The sequence below is a fragment of the Thunnus thynnus genome, chromosome 2, assembly GCF_963924715.1.
Source record: "Thunnus thynnus chromosome 2, fThuThy2.1, whole genome shotgun sequence".
NCBI classification, from domain to species: Eukaryota; Metazoa; Chordata; class Actinopteri; order Scombriformes; family Scombridae; genus Thunnus; species Thunnus thynnus.
The window spans coordinates 8,599,026-8,615,438 of NC_089518.1; the positions used below are offsets into that span (position 1 = coordinate 8,599,026).

Here is a 16,413-nt window from a genome sequence, read left to right on the forward strand (position 1 = left end):
TTTTTATGAGTAAAAAGTAGAATTTGTTGTCATATATATGCAGATGGAATATGATGCAGATTTGGTTTGAGTAGAAACGGCTTTGGTTCAAATAAATGAACGTTGATCAGTGAGAGGTGATCACACAACACAGAGAACTCCTACATTCATGTGTAATACAGAGGAGTCAGAGAGCAGAGGAGGAAACAGATTAACATCCTCAGCTGCCTTCAGATCAGACAGAAAACAGCTGATCAACATGTTAATAAGACATTCATACAACACTGCACGCACAATAGTTTCCATCAGAAACAAGCAGTGAACACAACACTGACATATCATCAGCTTTTAACTTGATATATTGAACTTGTTAGCAAACAGTTGCTTATTTGTTTAGGCAGCAAGCAACAAGTATATTAATTAGTAATGTAGTTGTTGCTTGTAAGGTGGATGTGACTGAGCTGCTCAGGAGAACTGCAGGGTGTGTGAGTGAACCACAGCAGGTTGCTTAAAGCTGCAGATTGTCTCAGTTTGAAGCAATGAGCCTCCAGGAACAAGCTAACTTCTCTACCCTTTAGGATGCCGTCGTCCTGGATAAGTTTACAGTTTAGTCCAATGGAAACCAGCGACCAGAGGAGGTCCGTCAGGACCTTCAGGACTCACGCAGGACTCACGCAGGACTCACATAGGACTCAGGCAGGACTCACATAGGACTCACGCAGGACTCATGCAGGACTCACGCAGGACTCGCGGAGGACTCATGCAGGTCTCACATAGGACTCACACAGGACTCTCTCAGGACTCACGTAGGACTCACGCAAGTCTCACGCAGGACTCACGCAGGCAGGCATTGCAGAAAGGAATGGAGGATGGATTTTGTTTTCCAGTGACTGGTGAGTCCTGCTGTATTAATTATCTATAGAGGTGATTAAGATTGTTGTTGGTAATGCTCGACTTTGCTGCTGTGAGAAATATGGCCTAATTTCTATCTTTCAGAAAATCTTTCCTTTATTGTCTTTTTGTTGAGCAACATGAGTGAACGTTTACCATCGGAAGACCGGGTTGGCAGTTTAGCTAATGCATGTGTGGGAGAAATAACGAGGTTAGCATAGTTTCAGCTTGTTGAGCCGGTGCTTTGAGTACATTTGTTAACAGGTGTCAGAAGGTGATTTTGTAATGGACTTATTCTTAATGACGTAGTTTTTATATTGTTTAGATGTTAGTTGTTGGTGATGAGTGCACTTCAGCCCCTTTTACACAGCTGTTCAAAGCAGGAATACTGCTCCTGTAATCCGCCTCGCTGTTCTGTGTGACAGCCGGCACGGCGGGACCGGGAGCTGACGCTGTTGTTTCGCCCGTATTCAGACCACATCAGGCGGTGCGGCGTACAGCTGCAGGGTTGAGGAGGTGTGCGGGGACGTTTTAACGTTTTAATGATCTGATTCATCAGCTTCCTCACTAACGTTACTAGCGCTCCCTCTCTCCATTCACTCTCTAGCTCACTCGACCACAGCTGCTCTCTCTCTCTCTCTCTCGTCTTTTTTAAAATGAGTCAGGAAGCCGACAGAAAAGTCTAACTTAACTTTTAACGTTGTCAAACAAAGAGAAATGTCCTCCCCTCGTCCTAGTAACGTCTCTTTACTTGCTTATGGCAGAGTTTACAGCTCTGATCAGTCTGATCTCCGTCACGCCTCTGAATCCAGAACGCCGCTACGCTATGAAAAGCTCACACGGAGGCGGCTTTATGCCGGCTCACTGTAAAAAAGTAAAGGCAAAGGCGTCTTTATGGCTATAATGCGTTTCTCTGTATAAAAGAGGTGTGTGTGTGTGTGTGTGTTTGTGTGCAAGACCCCACAGTCCGCTACTGCCACTGACTATCACTGTGACAGAGGAAGGAAAATATTACTGTCATAGATGATGTCACTGATGGACTTACCTGAGCAAGTGAGCTCCATGATGGAGGAAGCGTAATATGATGATGCACAGTCCCTCAGTGCAGATCCAGAATGAACACAGTAAGGATTGATCAACCATACAGATCTGTCTGTGGCTTCATTTCTTCTTCCTGTTGAAACAGCAGAGCCACAGTCCAGATCTCTGCAGACTACTGCTGCTTCCTTCAGGGTCCAGTAAGAGCCATCCACTGGTCTCCACTCTGATCGTTTCACCTCCAGTGTACCTGCACAGCGACTGGTTCCTCCCACCAACCTGACAGGCTCTGAACAGAAACAAGAGAGTCATCAGTAAAAGAATAAAGTGAGTTTCATTAGAACAGAAATGAAGCCAAATCAAAGCTGCAGCTCCTCTTCTACCTGAGCAGGTGAGTCCAACAGCTTTGCCAGGTGAGCAGGTGCTTCTAGCTGAGTCTGATCTTCCACAGTCCAGGAGAGCAGACTCATGGCCTCCACACTGGAACTCTTTGGTCCACATCGGAGCCTCCACTTCTCCATAGAGCGCCCCCTGGAGGACTGAAGGAGCCCCACAGCCGAGCTCCCTACAGACCACCTCTGCATCCTGCTGGTCAAAGTCAGCTTCACACACTGAGGACCACGACTGCTCAGACTTCACCTCCAGTCTGCCTGAACACGGACTAGTCCCATTCACCAGCCTGACAGAGTCTGGAGAGAGAGAACCATCATTAGTTTGGGGAATATTTACCTGCAACATTCATATCAATAAAGCTTTTTAGAATTTGAAAGTAACAAATGTTAAAGAGAGAGAGCACATTCATACAGGTCTTTATTTATAGAAAATATTTCAAGCTATTTGTAGGATTTGAAAATGTCTTGCTCAGGCTCCATCTTGTGGGAGCATGAAGAACGACACTGTGGTGGACAGCAATGCATGATACCAGAAATAAAGATATACAACTTTAAAAGGAGGCATCTCTCTGTTATAAGGTAGTCACGCCCCCTCATAACTCTGTTCACAGGAGAATAATGGATGAAGCTACAGCTAATCTGAATTAGACTCCTCCTGTTTTCCTCTGTCAGATTATTGCTTTCAGCAGTAGCAGCTCATGCTATCAGACCTCAGCTCAGACTACAGTGAACTGTAATTGTTAATGCTGGTCTGAGGTAGGGATGCCCCCTGAAACCTGGTTCTGAATTGGATCCAGTATTAAACAGTTAAAAACCTGAGATATTTTTAAGGTCAGTTCTTTTATCAGTACCTGAAGAAAACAAGGAGTGAGATTATTGGATGGTAAAATCTGGTTTCGGGTTCTGCTCATTTCAAGCAGTATCAATAAAGAACTGGACTGATAAGGAGTATTGATGAGAGTAGTAGTATTGATAAAATCCTGAAGAAACTGATCACTAGTCTGAAGTCAGTACATCTGATCATCATGTTGACACTGAGCTGACAGAGAGCAGCAAACTGGTCTGTTTACACTGTTAATGTGAATGATTAAATACCATATACATACAGTATATTGTAACTCAAAACTACTACTACTCCTGCTTTCTCTTGTAGTGTGACATGTAGACCCCCTGTGTTTTTTTACACTTCAAGTCTATTTCTGTTGCATTTAGTGAAGCGTAATCTGCACATACGGTTGTTTAAATCACAGAAACATCCTGCTGTATATGTGTTTTAGGGATGTATGATATTGGATGTTTTGCCAATATCTGATATTATATGTACAAATGTTTTTCCACCAGGGTGAGGAGACTATTACACATGCAATCATAGATTCTACAAAGTATCATTAAGAAAGACGATATATGAAGGAAGAACCAAGGAAGACTGGAGTTCAGGAGCTCAGCATTTAAAAAATTAAAGCATTAATGAACCTGCCAAGTGGGAGCAGCAGTAGTGTTCTTAGAGTTTATTAGACAGACAGGATTAATGTGCAGGATTTAATCTTTGGTCCACAGTCTGAAGCAGAGGGTGGCAGTAATGCACCTAATATGCTGGTTGCCACCTGCTGTTATAAACCAAAAAGAAGTAGAAGAAAAAATGTTTTCCAACAGAGTGGTACATCCTGTCAGCCGAGGTGTTTCCTATCTGTGCAGCTGAACACAGCAGCTCCTCCTGGACTGTTTCACCCTGACGGTCCCGGTGTTTCCTCTGCAGGCTGCACTTCACTCAGCTGCCCGACAGACCTGCTGCTTCTTGCAACCTGAATAACTAACCGGGGCTCGGTGCTCCGGTTGGATCCAAAGGGAGAGTCGGGGCTAGCTGGGAGGCTAGCGTGTTAGCTGCAGCATGATTGGAGGTAAGCACAGCCAGCGAGCCTCCACTAGTAATAAAAAATGATGGAGTTATATGAAAAGGTTGGATGGTCGTCACTGGCATCTAGAAGGCAGCAGCAGACTGTGTCTTCATTTATAAGGCCTTGCTTTCTTTGCTGAGTTATTTAACATCTTTAGTTGAGCTCAGAGCTGAAAACCATGACACCAGATCAGAGAGAAGTTTAGCTTTAAAAGTTCCTAATACAAGCTCTGAACTGGGGAAGACTAGTTTCCAGTTTCCTTACTACTGGAATGAACTTCAACACAGCTTACTGTGCACTCACATCCAAAGATTCATAAGTAACAAGCAGCTGGCAGTGGTTCATTTCCAATGAAAGCTGGAGACGAAGGGCTTCAGACGCCTTGGCAGCAGCGAGCAGCACGATGTCAGCACCAAGAGCTACAAGCTGAAGTTGAGCAGAGTTTAACTTTATGCAAATAAGCAGCAACCAACTCAGATCAGGATTTGATTTTCTACTCACAGCAACCGCTATACTAAAGTTTCTAGCAAACATTTTTTACTACTGTATTAATATTAGGCTATTTCTACAATTATTGTTCTAGATGTATTCTATAACGAGCCAATAAAGCTTTATTCCACAGGATACTCAGCTAACAATGTGGTTTTGAAAGTAAAACAGCATTTTTATTTTTTAAATGACAGAAATATACTAAACACATTTTTCTTCCTAAATGATACAAAGTGGAAACATGAAAACATGATCATCCTATAGCTCTACTACAAACATGATATGTGCCACAACTGAACGTGATGTCTGCAGCACTGCTTGAACGACCCCTGCAGATGACTGCTAGAGGGCTGCAGTGAGCAGCCGGCGACCAGAGCTTCCCCTGCTGCTCTCTTGGTGTGAGCGCCCAGTTAAAGTTAGAGAAACTTTTAGTTTTACTAGCTGCTGTTCTTCATCATATTTGTGACTGTTTTAAGTCGTGTGTCTGTCAGTATGTATGATGATTATTTTGTGACTGTGATGTGAATGAACTGTCGTATTGTGATCCTGTGTATATGTAACCTGTTCTCAGGTCTCTCTTGCAAAACAGACTCAGATGTCTGTAAGAGCCATAATTGACTGTAAGTAGAATTGAGTTTTGTTATATTTCATGTTATTGCAAGGAAGAGCATATATTTATTACCACATGACTTATGTTTGTTTATTGAAATGAGTAATGTGTTTGAATAGTGAGCTCATATTGAGACGTGGTTACTGTACATGGGCAGAAGGTTACAAAGTTCACGCTTGCTTTAAGAAACGACACTTATGTTAGAAGAAAGTCAGAAGAAAGTTAAGAGTTGAACTAATCAGGTTTTTGGCCGTGTAAACGTATGAACTGTGTTAATGTAACAGAACAACAGGTTGGATATTACCAAGTTCTCCATTTGAGAGAAGCTCAGTCGGATTTCTTTTGGATGGTCAAAAGATGAATGAACGGATCTCTGCCCTTCTGTGGAGTTGTGGATTGTTAACAACTATGTGAATACGTGTCAACAAGTTCTCCCTGGCTGGCTTTCTAAAGGCTTTATAAAAACACTGGATTTCACCCCCATAATCTCAATGAGATTCCAGAATAAATAAAGCTTCATAATAAATATACATTGTTGGTTTTATAGATAAATTTTCTGATCTTTTCTCTGTTATCATACCTGAGTCTGACAATATTCTGATAGATTAAAATAAAGAACTAACCAGCAGTAAGATAACTTTATATCTAACTGTAAGAATCCAAAATGTTTAACAGCTTTTAAAACTTGATATCTAAAGATTAATTCTGACACCAGCAGATCAGTGTGGTGTTAACATGTATCACTGTTTGATGATAACAGACTCTTTGCCGACCTAAGCTGTTACAGAGGTTGATGGTGAGGTTGGCAACGATGTCCAGGAGGAACGAGGAGTCGATGACACTGAACATGTGAATTTCATCAGGATCTGAGGCGATGGTCCTCAGTTGAGTCTCGTTTACATTCTTTACACCTGAGAGAAAAATGTTAAAACTGAACCATAAAAACTTAAAATAAGAAAACAATTTGGTTGGCAAAGTAATAAAATTATTGTTTCCTGCTGCTTCCTGCTCCTTAATTAAACCTGAATTGACAGAACATGCTGATGGTTGTGCATTTTTAATCCCATTAAACAGAAATCATATGTCCTTCATTATCACTACCAAAGCACACCACATATTTAGATTTACTTTCTTCCTTGTGAGCAGCAGATTGGTTTAATTCATTTCAGCCCACTATTAAAAGACTTGATTTAATTCCCATATCGGGTTGAAAGAACTCAGATTGGATGCGACTCAGAGCTGTTCCTGTATGACAGAAATAAAGAGGCTTTAAAAGATACAGAGACTTTATTTCATGTGTTGCTTGTTCCAGACATAAAGGTCCCGTTACTTTGTTCATAGACTGTTAGGTGACTGACAGCTGCAGCACTTCAACACCTGTGTAACAAAATATCTGGTTCTTTGATAAAAAGTCAAAGCTAGAAGCCTGTAGACATAAAAACTGAAAGAGAGAAGTTAACTACGACTCCCAAGATGCATTTCAGTCAGAAACATCCAATCACAGAGCTTCAAATTCTATTGTGAGACTTTTATTTGTATTATTATAATTATTATAATCACTATCACTATAACAGCATCAGCAGTCTTTGATATATAACATTATACCATGATACTGTACAATAATGTTATATCACAATATTAATAATCATAAGACTATTACAATAACATTATTATTAAAGGAACATTCTGGTTTATTTCAACCTGATGTATTTCCTATAAATGTGGCCATTGTGTCTCTATGTGTCAGGCTAACTTTGTTCTCTCAGCTCTGTTATAGAGATTCAAGGGATTCAGTGAAAGACGTTTATTACACACAATGATGAACATCGGGGCGAGCTGCTGAGACTCCTACAGCTTTCCACATAAATATGATTTTGACATGAATCTCTTCAAAAGTTTGTTTGTGAGTCTGAATGAAAGTAAACACAGAAACTATCGGCCTGTAGCAGCATTATGGTGAACTGCATAGAGATCTATATCCAGCTCAGCATCTGTTCCTGTAGAGAAGAAGAAACTTAGTATAAAATGGTTCATGTCTGCAAGTTTCCAAGATACACACTGAGCAGTTTAATGACTATACAGCTGGATGATAGAGACTTACACACTGTTATCACCACAGTTACGTGTTGTCATCACATTTTCTTTCCCACAATCCTCAGTCACACTGTGTGTGTGTGTGTGTGTATGTGTGTGTGATTTGAGCTAATCGAGCAACTTGAATAAAGCTTTTGAATATTAGATTAAAATCAAATTGAAACTTGAAAGTGAATCCAGACCTCATATATTCAGAAAGGTGGTTTTCAAAGTCAAACCTTTCAGTGCAATAAATTCAGTGATATTTAACAACATTAAAGCATTCAGTAGTGATAAAATGTCAAAATGTGATATTCAGTTGCTGATATAATTCAAATTATTATTGCAATTATTGGCTTCCATAGTTGTGCATTGTTGTCCTGACAGATCCTGTGAAATGATGTTGGGAATAATTTCAAAGCCTGTGGTGCATCTATGGCTGGTATATAAGCTTCTGAACATCAAAGTTCCCACACTGTGTGTGACACTGAAGTTACAGACTTTTAGTTGTTAAAGCCAGTGGTCTGGGAAGACAATACTAAAAGTGGGTGGGCTATGCTATGGTTTCCCAGGAAAACTGATTCATGTCCCCTGCACATGTTCTTATTGTATGGAGCTGAACGCTGAACTCGCTCTTTTCCTCCAGTTGACTCTGTGGAGGTGAAACAGTCTCCAGCTTGAGGAGCACAGCTCCTCTGTCAGGCTGGTCTTGAGAGCAGAGAGATAATGTCTGACTGGGCAAAGATGTGACGGCAGTCTGAGGAGCTACTGGACTCTAATTACAGAAAGACAAAAGTGGAGCAAGATGCTGTCCTCCAATCCAGGAAACAGCAGCAGATCTGGTGAACACATCTCCTAGTTGTGCATCACTACATAGTAACTTAAGTGACAAACAGTAGTGATGACAGTAATATTGTTACCAGTTGTAACATTAGTAATAATTGTGTTTCCAGGTGTGTCAACTGCAAAGCAAGAAGGAAACAGAGACGAATGACAGAAACGTCAACATCAATATTCCCAAAGAAGTCCCGTTCAGCTTGTTTCACTTCACCATCAACGGAAATGTTCAGTTTAACGCGAATTATAACGTTACATAGGCTCATCTTAAGAAGGCTACAGAGCTTTCATAGATATTTACGGTGCGCGCAGATCCAACCGTAGAATCTATTGGATTATTTTTTAGCGGAAGCAATAAAATCGTTTTTAAATCAATAAATCATGTTTAAATCAATACATTGTATCAGATTATTGATCTCTTTAGTAAACAGCTGTGTAATAAGCAGGATAATGTACAGCGAGCGGGTCATTATTGTGAAATGAACCCTGACGGAGTAAAGCTGCCGTCCTCCTGATAAATCCTGACCTCCATCAGACGTGTCTAAAACATTTACTGTTTAAAGTTTAAGTTTTTAGTTTTGTATAAATGTCCCATGATATTTGCTGCAGTGATGTCACTGCGTGCATGGACACGTTAAAGCAAACACTCATACATCCATACAACACACGATAAAGAAATCACCTGGAAAGCTGCTGCACATCATTAAAAAAGCCACACAGCCTACAGGGAGTGCTAGAGTGGAGTGTAATGTCCACATGGCTCTGTCAGGCATGTCCGCTTCTTCTCCCCACTCTCCTATCTTTACATGCAGGCTCTATTTTTACCGGACTGGCTCACACACACACACACACACACACACACACACACACACACACACACACACACACACACACACACACACACACACAAATAAATGAATAAATAATTGCAACTACATAAATGGGCCTATTGGTCGCCAGCCACCTGGAGATTTATTTTATTTTTGCATAAAAACCATTTTTGTATCATTACCTCATATATGCACAACATGGGTCAAAATGACCTGTATGTATTCTCAATGGAATCTGATGGGAACCTTTGATTTGTTCACATATTTGTAACTAGGAACATATTTTATTGCGTACCACTCCCCTCAAGGTCACAGTTCTTATTTACAAGGCTGCCTTATCACAACTGTGTGACACATGTAAGTTTTATTCTACTTTTTACCTCAGAATATCCTTTACATCATTCTGTAAATGTGTCAACGGTTAGAAAGATCTTACAGTGGAATAATTATATGTTTAAAATCATTATTGAGATAGCAGAGAGAGTGTTGACTTGTTGTATTCTACCAAGTAAATATAAAGTAAAAATACAACCAAAGCAGAACACAGTGTATTGAAAATGTGATTGTGGGTCCGATTGAAATTATTGTATTGTGTTTTGTTCCTTATTGACAGTGTTGACATGGCTGGTTGCAATCATGCCAGATTTAGGTGCGACATGGTTCTGGACATGCTGCTTGCAAGACAAGAACAACATGAGAAGACAATTCAGAGCAGTGATTTAGCGCCTGAAGTCTATGGGTCTATATTTTCCTGCCGGCGAGGGGGGCAAAGCACAGTGGTGCACTAGTGAGCTGCTATTTTTACTGGGGCAGACTGAGGTTACTTCCTGGACTGTGCCGGTTTCGTATCTTGGTGACTCATCGTGTGCCACAGGGGGAGGACAGGCCCAGCTGAGGGTGTGGCGATCTCAGTCCAGTGGTGCACAGCAATCTTGGTTCCAAGAGTGAGTGCACCTCCTGAAAAGTGTCTTTACTAGTTTAAGACTGACACAGTTGTCATTTTCCTGTCCAGCGTCCATGTTGTTTAAATAGCAAATGCACTTGTGTCCATGTGAGCTTCCATGGGCGTGTCGGTCTGTAAATGATGTGTGCTCAGTTGGTGCATTACTGTCTTGAGGCAGCAGAGAGCGATTAAGCAACATAAACCTGGTCTGAAGTCGGTCGTGCAGTGTTTCACTGTTATTTTAAGGCTCATTATCAAGACAGTAATATGCACCTACACAGACGGCTGCACAACACACACACACTCAGACACGCAGCAGCACACAGACATGCAAAAGATTACAAATAAAAGGATCACAATGAGAAAGATGATTATTGTGGACATTAACATATTTTAAAAAATACGTGTCATAATGGTTAGTCATAATATTTATCAGAGTGAGCTAATCGCAGTAATGATGGATGAAATTATCTGATTATTTGACAAAATTGTGGCAAAATACGTAAGTATTTAAACAGACCCGTCAGGTTGAGGGTGTCTGTCAACACCCAGCAGACACATTTCAACAGCTGATCAGACACTGATCGACTTTCCTGCTTCATCAATACATGAGGACATGAGGAACACATGAGGAAATAAATGAAGTGAAAACAATGATTAAGCTGAAGAAGGAAAGAACTGTGGACAGCTCCTAGCCTCCACCTCCTTCCAGCCATAGAAAGTTAGGGAATTGAACAAATGAACTGATTTAATCTGGAATACCAGGGAATTTCATGTTTTGGTAACCTTTGTGTGTTCTAATGTGCAGTAAAATATTACATGGACTTCTTTGCATTGTTGCGCATAGAAACAGAATATTAGGCTGGCAGCCGCTGCTCTATATTGCACTGCTGAAACTTCTGTAAACTCTACGTAGAGGCTACTAATGTACAAAAATACCTACATTACATGTAGTTATGATTATTTTGCTGTTACTGATAAAACAAATAGCCTAAAAAGCCAGCCTAAAGGTTGTAGTGGAGGCTACATTAACCAACAATAGCTATAAAAAGTGAACAATGGCTTTATCACATCGTAGACTATGGAGTTATTTATTATTACCATTACTATGTGAAACGGTGAACAATAACTTGGTAACACGTGGGGATGTCTGCTGGTCACTTTAGACAACACTGTTTGGGAAGTAATTAGGCTATTAATTCATGCTATGCAGCTAAATAACATATCACACACTTTCTGGATAAAAATATGTCATGTCTACATGAAAAGAACAAAACAAAAAATGTTCTGAACCTTTGATAACAAAAAGGTTTATTTGGTAGTAGCATATTTTAATGGCTGGTATTATGTGAAGAGTTAAATTAGTCAGTAACACATGTAATGATAGAGGAATGTAGATTTAATTTAAAATGTAATTTTTACATTGTTGTTTGGTGATGAAACCAATCAGTTAAACAAACTCCAAGCATGCCTTAAGGACATAAAGACCTGGATGACCTGCAATTTTCTGCTACTAAACTCAGATAAAACTGAAGTTATTGTGTTTGGCCCTAAACACCTTAGAAACACATTATCTAATGATATAGCTGCTCTGGATGGCATTACCCTGGCCTCCAGCACCACCGTAAGGAATCTGGGAGTTATCTTTGATCAGGATATGTCCTTTAACTCCCACATAAATCAAATCTCAAGGACTGCCTTTTTTCACTTACGTAATATCACAAAAATCAGGCACATCCTGTCCCTAAAAGATGCAGAAAAACTAGTTCACACATTTGTTACTTCTAGGCTGGATTATTGCAATTATTATCAGGCTGCCCTAACAAGTCTCTAAAGACTCTCCAGCTGGTCCAGAATGCAGCTGCACGTGTTCTGACTAAAACTAGAAAAAGAGATCACATTTCTCCCATTTTTAGTTTCACTACATTGGCTTCCTATAAAATATAGAATAGAATTTAAAATCCTTCTCCTCACCTACAAAGCCCTTAATGGTCAGGCACCATCATATCTTGAAGAGCTCATAGTACCGTATTATCCCACTAGAACACTGCGCTCCCAGTATGCAGCTTACTGGTGGTTCCTACAGTCTTTAAAAGTAGAATGGGAGGCAGAGCCTTCAGCTATCAGGCTCCTCTCCTGTGGAACCATCTTCCAGATTGGGTCCGGGGTGCAGACACCCTCTCTATGTTTAAGAGTAGGCTTAAAACTTTCCTTTTTGATAAAGCTTATAGTTAGGGCCGACCAGGCTCGCCTTGGATCAGCCCTTAGTGATGCTGCTATAGGCCTAGACTGCTGGGGGACCTCCCATGATGCACTGAGCTCCTCTCTCCTCCTCCTCCTCTCCATCTGTATGCATTCATGTAACATCAATGCATGTCAATCACTTTGCTTCTTCCTTGGAGTTTTTGTGCTTTCTCATCTCGCAGGAAACCCGGGTTCTGGGCCGAGCCTTCGCGGTCCTTCACAGTCCTGATGGCATCCTTCCCTGGCTGTTGCTGCTTATACTTATTGTTATTGTTATGATTGTTGTTATTCTGCCCCCTCCCCCTTTCCCTCTCTCTTTCTCTCTCTCAACCCAACCGGTCAAAGCAGATGGCCGCCCACCAAGAGCCGGGTTCTGCTTGAGGTTTCTACCCGTTAAAGGGGAGTTTTTCCTTACCGCTGTTGCCAAGTGCTTGCTCATGGGGGAATTGTTTGGTCTCTGTAAGTTAAAGAGTTCGGTCTTGACCTGCTCTATGTGAAAAGTGCCCTGAGATGACTTTTGTTGTGATTTGGTGCTATATAAATAAAAATTGATTGATTGACTGTAGTAGTAAAATTATTACCGATCTGGACTTTGTCAGGGCCGATGTTGAAGTTGCTGACTACTTGAGTTAGAAAGGACTTAATGTTTTCATGGTCTTCAGAGGTGGTGTTCTTGGATTCACAGACCAACAGCATGATGTCAGCCTTGGCTGTGCTTTCACAATGAGAACCTGGAGGAAAACAGAGGATTGTGGGATACAATACACAAGAGACCAGATATAGAAGCAAGACTAAGACTGTGTCTGAAATCACTCACTATTTACTACAAAGTTCACTCTATTTACCCTCCTCCATTTTGTTTCAGTGTGTGAATTCTGTGTGTAAATTTATCCAACATTTAGAGCCTCAAATGATCCACAATGGAACAAAAAAGTCGTGTTCATGTCATGTACACTACTTCCTGCAAACAATCCCACAATGCCATGCGTTGCATTTAATAGATCTGATATAGATTTTATAGAAATTAGCAGTGTGCAGCTCTACAGCGAGCAGTGATGATGTCCAAAATCTAGATTTTCACTTTTCAATGCTAACATTAGCATATTTTATTAGTTATTAGTTTTGAGGGTATTTGTTCATAAACCAAAGTGGATTCATTGTCCAGCACTGATGGAGGTGCGGGTAACGTCCTCCAGCTCCTCCTGGGGGATCAGAACAGATGAGATATATTCTCTCTTTTTACCTGTTGGTTGGTGTTTATCTTCAGCCTGGAGTCCTGCAGAGAAAATCAGAAAATTAATATTTATATTGTTGCAGAGCTGTGAACTGAACAAACACTGTGAGGCTTTGCAGCAGCTCAGAGCTCATCTCACTGAAAACACACAGATGTTGAAGTCGATGCTACAAACAATTATAATTTGTGTATGAAAATAACATGTTACATTTTCAGTAACTAGAAAACGGAGCTACTGCAGTATGAGGTACTCTCAATTATTCTGGTGGGGGGGGGGATAATCCTCATAAAAAGACAAAAATTGAAGGAAAAACAAACGTCTCTCTTTGCCTGGTCAGTCTGAAACTTTAAAACCTTTTTTCTCGACCTCACTGCTTCTACTTTCTGCTTCTTCTCTGAAGAGCAGCAGATGAGATGAACACATGAACACAAGCTCAACAGACGCTTCATACAGAGTTAAAGGAAAACTAACATGTTGGTTTGTTTCCTGTCTGATCGTCTGACTGCTCGTGTTTCTGACCAATCAGACGTATTTTTAGTGATGTCACCATGTTCACAGATCTCAGATTAACTTGTTGAGTACGATGTTGTGATTACTGATAGAAATGATGAACAAAACTATGAAAATAAACCAGAATTATGTTAATTTTGATGACCCCTCCCCAGGAAAATATAAAAAGAAGACAGACGTCCGTCATCAGACTGTTTTCTTAGTCTGACATGTAGACATATACTGTAGCCTGTTTATTTTTATGATAACAGCATGCTGTACTGTTGCATGTTGGGATTATTTTCTATTCAGTATTGAAGTTTGCTGCACATAGAGCTGAATTAAACAGTGACTTGCAAGAATGACATTAAGAGTATTGACATGTCTGGCCGAGTATCAACAGTACTGAAAGGAGCGTCGGGGGATTTAATTCTGACATGTTAAATTAACATTAAACCTTTAGTTTTGTTGTATATGATCACATCTCCTATGTGTCCAGATGAGGAAAGACATGAACATGACATCACATCACTGAGAGTGAAAATATCACACTACTTGATGAATTACTTTTTAAAAAATGGATTAAAATATTCCTGCAAATGCAGTGGTCAAGTTCAAGTTTCATAATTATTTTATAAATGTTGCTGTAACAGCTGAGAGAAATAACCTCATATGTTTCATAATCTATATAGAATCACTGTGGTTCTGATTCATTTTCCTGAATAAAAATGTTTCAAAAACACAAATGGCATCCTGTGTATAAGTACACATATAACTCTCCTGTAGCTCCTGATGCTTTCATGTAAATGTTTACTGGGCTACACTGTCATATGGAAGCTCTTATATCTCACATTACAGCAACAAAATAACACATCAAATGATTAAAACACATCAAATAAATGTAAAATCCAAACATCCTAAATAAACATATCCAACAATGTCACCCATCTAATAATGAACACAGAGGTAGAATAATAAAAAGTCACTTATTAAATGAGAAAAGTCCAAAAAGAACCTCCTCACAAATGAAGTTCAGCTGCATCTTTTTTTTTCAGGTCTATGTTTAGCTTTCGCCACCAGATGTCACAATTTCATTATTTAACGAGGGTCTTCCTCATGGGTTGCTCATGTCCTGCACCGGCCTGTCAATCAAACCTGCCTCCAAAGTCCCTCCCTGTTCTTCTTAATATACCCACAGTCCCTGCAAGTGATGGTCACGTGACCCACAAACAGCCTGAAGACGTCAGCAGGATTTTACATTTATATGCTTTGAATTTTCATTATTAGATGATGAACACATGAATTATTGGTTTGTTATTAGAAGTTAAAGAGATAAAACTCATTACAGCAAGTATCAGAACTTTAACTGAACACACTTCACTACATTTTACTGACCATGTTGACTTTTACTGCAGTTTTCAAAGCTGCTGTTTGACTTGAACTCAGTATTTTTACATTACAGCAGAGTCTTACCTGAACTCCACAGCAGCAGCAACAGCATCAGCAGGTGATCCATGTCCAGGTAGACGTCCGTCTCCGTCTCTGTGTCGTCTCTCTCTGCTCATCCGTTGGACTCATCGTGTCTTTTTATGTTAAACAGGTGTGGTGTTTCCTCTGAATCCTTTATCTCCTCATCAGCTTCATGTGGTTTCTGACAGGAAGCTGCTGGCAGAAACCGCTCTGAGTGGCTTCATCATCTGACTGACAGCTAAAATAAATGAAGGGCGTTTATCCAATGCACCTCTCATTCATACACACTCCAGCCTGTTATTTGCACTGGGGATGGGGGGGCTTCCATTTAGAAAGGTTGGACCAACCAACTAAAACCTGATGCTCACATGTGGTTTGGATCGCCATGACAACACGCAACCAATCATGACAGCTCATTTGGTTTGTAAGGATCAGAGCTATTGATATGCTGATTGACAGTGAGATGGACCAATCAGTGGGTGTAGCAGCCTCACTTGAACAGCTGGCAGTGAAAGGGTTAATGTGAATCTAATGAAGTGACAGGAAAGAGTCTGAGGACAAACTCACTGATGAGCAGCTGAGATTATACTGCTGTTACCGTGGCAACATCACTGCAGTTATTGCGACATACATACCGTACAGTTGGTGAAATCCAGGTTGTCACAAAATGCTCAATAAACAGTAACATCATGTGACAGCAGTGATGGATGAAGTACTCAGATCCTTTACTGCATGAAACTACAGTAAAAGTACGTTAAAGTATTGCAGTAAAAGTTGTCACATCCTGCCTGGTCCGGAGCAGGTTATGTTCTGAGTTTCGGCTTAAATCGGTAATAAAAAGCGCCGCCCACTAACTACCTGATTTACTGCAAAGTCCGTTTAACACTGCTGGTACTGCAGCTATTAGAACACTGATTAGAATATTGATTAGTCTTTTATCAGACTTACCATTGCTTTGATGTCATATTGTAAATTTGTAATGGTGCAAGAGGTTAGGG

The 16,413-nt window shown here is 40.4% G+C and overlaps 1 protein-coding gene and 1 long non-coding RNA gene across 2 annotated transcripts; both read right to left on the reverse strand.

Annotated features, from left to right (window-relative positions):
- Nucleotides 1–1,453: 1,453 nt before the first annotated feature.
- LOC137191703 (scavenger receptor cysteine-rich type 1 protein M130-like) lies at nucleotides 1,454–6,451 on the reverse strand. Its single transcript, XM_067602021.1, has 3 exons — nucleotides 6,068–6,451; nucleotides 2,292–2,597; nucleotides 1,454–2,197 (listed from the first exon to the last, which is right to left on the reverse strand). Exons 1-3 carry the CDS (start codon nucleotides 6,141–6,143, stop codon nucleotides 1,857–1,859), a joined length of 723 nt encoding a protein of 240 aa, XP_067458122.1. The 5' UTR covers nucleotides 6,144–6,451; the 3' UTR covers nucleotides 1,454–1,856.
- A 4,968-nt stretch (nucleotides 6,452–11,419) lies between these two features.
- On the reverse strand, nucleotides 11,420–16,099 carry LOC137172019 (uncharacterized). Its single transcript, XR_010924861.1, has 3 exons — nucleotides 15,419–16,099; nucleotides 13,465–13,497; nucleotides 11,420–12,952 (listed from the first exon to the last, which is right to left on the reverse strand). It is a non-coding gene; the product is annotated as an uncharacterized lncRNA (long non-coding RNA).
- Between the last annotated feature and the right edge of the window lie 314 nt (nucleotides 16,100–16,413).